Here is a 3,288-nt window from a genome sequence, read left to right as displayed (position 1 = left end):
CTTTAGCAGCACCAGGAGCACCCCCAGCCCCGTGGGGTGCCGGGGCAAGAAGGTAAGGGGTTATTCCCCCCCCCACCCTCCACCAGGGTTACAGCAGCCCTTGGGATATGGGGAGCAGGGGAGCCCCCCCACACCCTGGCCCCCATCCCAGTTGCTCCAGTTGAACGCCCGTCCATCAGGGAGGATGTGACCGGCTCTGGAGAGTGTGGCCCCGGTGGTGGCACACGTTGTGGTCACACTTACCGGCCCCTTGTGCATCAGAGCCATCTCGGTGGGCTGGTAGACACTGGTCAGCAGTTGCCCGTTGTAGCCGCTGTACGGGGACACCGGCTTCTTGCCTGCAAAGAGATGGGGACGGTGAAGGAGATTTGGGGGGGGAGGGAAGTCACAGAGCCACCCCCACCCCACCGGGGAGCCGCTCCTCGTTAGTAGCTTTAATGAGCTGACTCAGCATCCGGCTGCTCTGCGCCCTTCCCGGGGGGACAGGAGGGATGTCCCAAGGGCTTGCATCACCCGCTCCTGGCCAGGGTTTGTTATTGTAGGGTCTCCCGGAGGCAGGGTGGTGTGGGGGCTGCTCAGGAGCCCCCACCTTGCCCCCAGGGGGCTGCAGACACCTTTGCCAGGGCAGGACAGGCGCTTGCCACCGGTGCCCGCTGGGGTGGCCGACACCGCCCCGTGTTATTGTAGGGTCTCGGGAGCAGAGCGGCTGCCTGGGGCGGTGGGACGGGAGCCGCGGGCACCCCGCGCCGGGGAGGGAGCACCCCTGCTCAGCCCAAACTGGTAGACCCAGCCCGGCGGGTTTTCGGCAGCCACAACCACGGCAGGCGTCGATGCCGGGGCGGGTCGCAGCCAGACGTCTCGCCACCGCCCGCCCCAGTGCCGGTACCTGCCGCCGTGGGGTTCAGAAGGTCCCCCGGTGAGCCCCGGTGCCTACCAAAGGAGGGCTCGTCCATGGAGAAGGCTTTGTTCTCCACAAACATGCTCTGCGACTTCTGCTCCTTGAGGATGGTCTCGTAGCCCACCCCGCGCGTGGGGTAGATGTCGTCCTCGAAGGCCTGCTCGGGGCTGCGCCGCGTCACGTGCGTCACCTCGGGGATGACGTAGAGGAGGAGGAAGGCGCAGGCGTTGGAGACCAGGGCGATGGCCAGCGTGGGGTCATCCCAACCAGGCTTCTCGCCCGCGTGCTGGTTCCCGTAGAGGTACATGGCCGTCCACGCCACCCAGATGGCCATGGAGAGGCTGGTGGTGGCCAGGATGAAGGCGCTGTGCTTGCGCCAGCGGCCGTAGCGGCCACAGAGGGCTGGCCAGGCGGTGCCGAAGGCAGCCACCAACAGGACCATGACGTAGATGAGTGCCATGACGAAGTCAGCGTCCTCCAACCGGCAAGGGTCCGGGGAGCCGCCCTCCCGCCGCGCCACCGTGATGATGAGCCACTCGGCGTTGATGATGACCTCCACCAAGGCGAGGAGCAGGGCCACCGCCAGCGTCACCCAGCCCCGTGGGCCCTGGTTCCTCCGTGCCAAGAAGTTGAGGGCCACGGCGTGCGCCAGCAGGCAGGAGAAGCAGATGCCGAAGAGGACGCCGAAGAGGAAGCGGCGGGAGGTGCAGGTGGAGAAATCCGGCCCCACGATGAAGTCAAACGTCAGGCAGAAGAGCCCGAAGGTGCCCAGAAGAAAGAAAACCTGCGTGGCCACCAGGCTCTTCTTCTGGGGTTCCTGCACGAAGGGTAGGCTGGCCACCAGGACGATGGTGAGCACGAAGCTGGTGACCACGCCGAGGCTGGCCACGGCCTCCAGCACGATGCCCCAGGCTGCCGAGAGGTCGCAGAGGTTGTAGTAGAGGGAGGAGAGGTCCTTGCCACAGCCCGAGGGAGGGGTGGTCTGTCCGCCGGCCACGGGGAGCAGGGCCAGCAGCACCCATCCTGCTGCAGCACCCATCCTGCGCGGCGGTGCGGGCACCGAGCGGGGCATCCAGGGACCCTATGGGACAGAGAAGGTGTTAGGAAGATGGGACCAGGGCTGTGGCTCAGCTCTTGGCGCTGCCTGTGCCATCTCCAGGGCTCGGAGCATCCCTGTCTGCCATCCCCAGGGTGGGCATCCCTCCTGCCTGGCTGTGCCAAGGGACTGGGTGAGGCCTGTCTGTGGTGGCACAGCCCAGCCCACCCCAAAGTAGCTCTAGATGGGATCGGGCAGACACATCCCCTGGGGGGACACACAACTGAGGGGGTCCCAACCCCCTCTGTGCCCCCCACGCTCTCTCCTGATATGATATGAGCTCCAGGGCTGTGCCAGATCCCTTCCTCCACGGGGTGAGGCCTGTCTGTGGTGGCACAGCCCAGCCCACCCCAAAGTAGCTCTAGATGGGATCGGGCAGACACATCCCCTGGGGGGACACACAACTGAGGGGGTCCCAACCCCCTCTGTGCCCCCCACGCTCTCTCCTGATATGATATGAGCTCCAGGGCTGTGCCAGATCCCTTCCTCCAGTGCCAGGAGCACCGTGCCCGCTGGTGTCCCCCCAGGCCTGGGCCACACAGCAGAGATAACACCCGGGGACAGGACTGTCCCCTCAGCTCGTCCCTTCGTGCCAGCTTGTTCCTCTTTCTCCTTGTCCCACTTCCCCCCCCCTTGACTCCTTTGGCTTCGGGCACCGACCCAGCTCAGGTCCCGTGTCCGGCGCTGCTGGCACGTAGGCAAGCCTGGCACGGCACGGCATGGCACTGGGGGTCCCTCTCCCCAGGACCCCAGGGAATATGGGGTGGGCATGAGGAAGAGGAGGCAGAGAGGAAGCTGCAACCCCACTGCTGGGGAGAAGGGGGGAAACCCAGCAGGAGACCTCCGGCAAGGTGACCCCGGGATGGATCTGGGGGTCCCTGTCCCCATCCCGGAGCGGCGGCCCCGGGTGCAGGGCGGGGGAACGGGGGGGTCCCCCCCGTTCCCCCGCCCTGCACCCGGGGCCGCCGCTCCGGGATGGGGACAGGGACCCCCAGATCCATCCCGGGGTCACCTTGCCGGAGGTCTCCTGCTGGGTTTCCCCCCTTCTCCCCAGCAGTGGGGTTGCAGCTTCCTCTCTGCCTCCTCTTCCTCATGCCCACCCCATATTCCCTGGGGTCCTGGGGAGAGGGACCCCCAGTGCCATGCCGTGCCGTGCCAGGCTTGCCTACGTGCCAGCAGCGCCGGACACGGGACCTGAGCTGGGTCGGTGCCCGAAGCCAAAGGAGTCAAGGGGGGGGGAAGGGGGACAAGGAGAAAGAGGAACAAGCGGGCACGGAGGGCCGAGCTGAGGGGA

At 66.8% G+C, this 3,288-nt stretch overlaps 1 protein-coding gene across 1 annotated transcript in view; it reads right to left on the bottom strand.

Annotated features, from left to right (window-relative positions):
* The window catches only part of GPRC5C (G protein-coupled receptor, class C, group 5, member C), an 8,855-nt gene that overhangs the window by 3,695 nt on the left and 1,872 nt on the right, over positions 1 to 3,288 (bottom strand). Inside the window, exons 2-3 of the mRNA XM_014956595.1 lie at positions 935 to 1,979; positions 244 to 338 (exon numbers count right to left, since the gene is read on the bottom strand). Coding sequence (XP_014812081.1) covers positions 244 to 338; positions 935 to 1,979 — 1,140 coding nt within the window. The remainder of the gene's footprint in view (positions 1 to 243; positions 339 to 934; positions 1,980 to 3,288) is intronic.

This window comes from Calidris pugnax, unplaced genomic scaffold, assembly GCF_001431845.1.
Source record: "Calidris pugnax isolate Ruff unplaced genomic scaffold, ASM143184v1 scaffold312, whole genome shotgun sequence".
Lineage (NCBI taxonomy): Eukaryota > Metazoa > Chordata > Aves > Charadriiformes > Scolopacidae > Calidris > Calidris pugnax.
The sequence above is the reverse complement of the archived record's forward strand: the minus strand, read 5'-3'. Positions and strand labels throughout refer to the sequence as shown.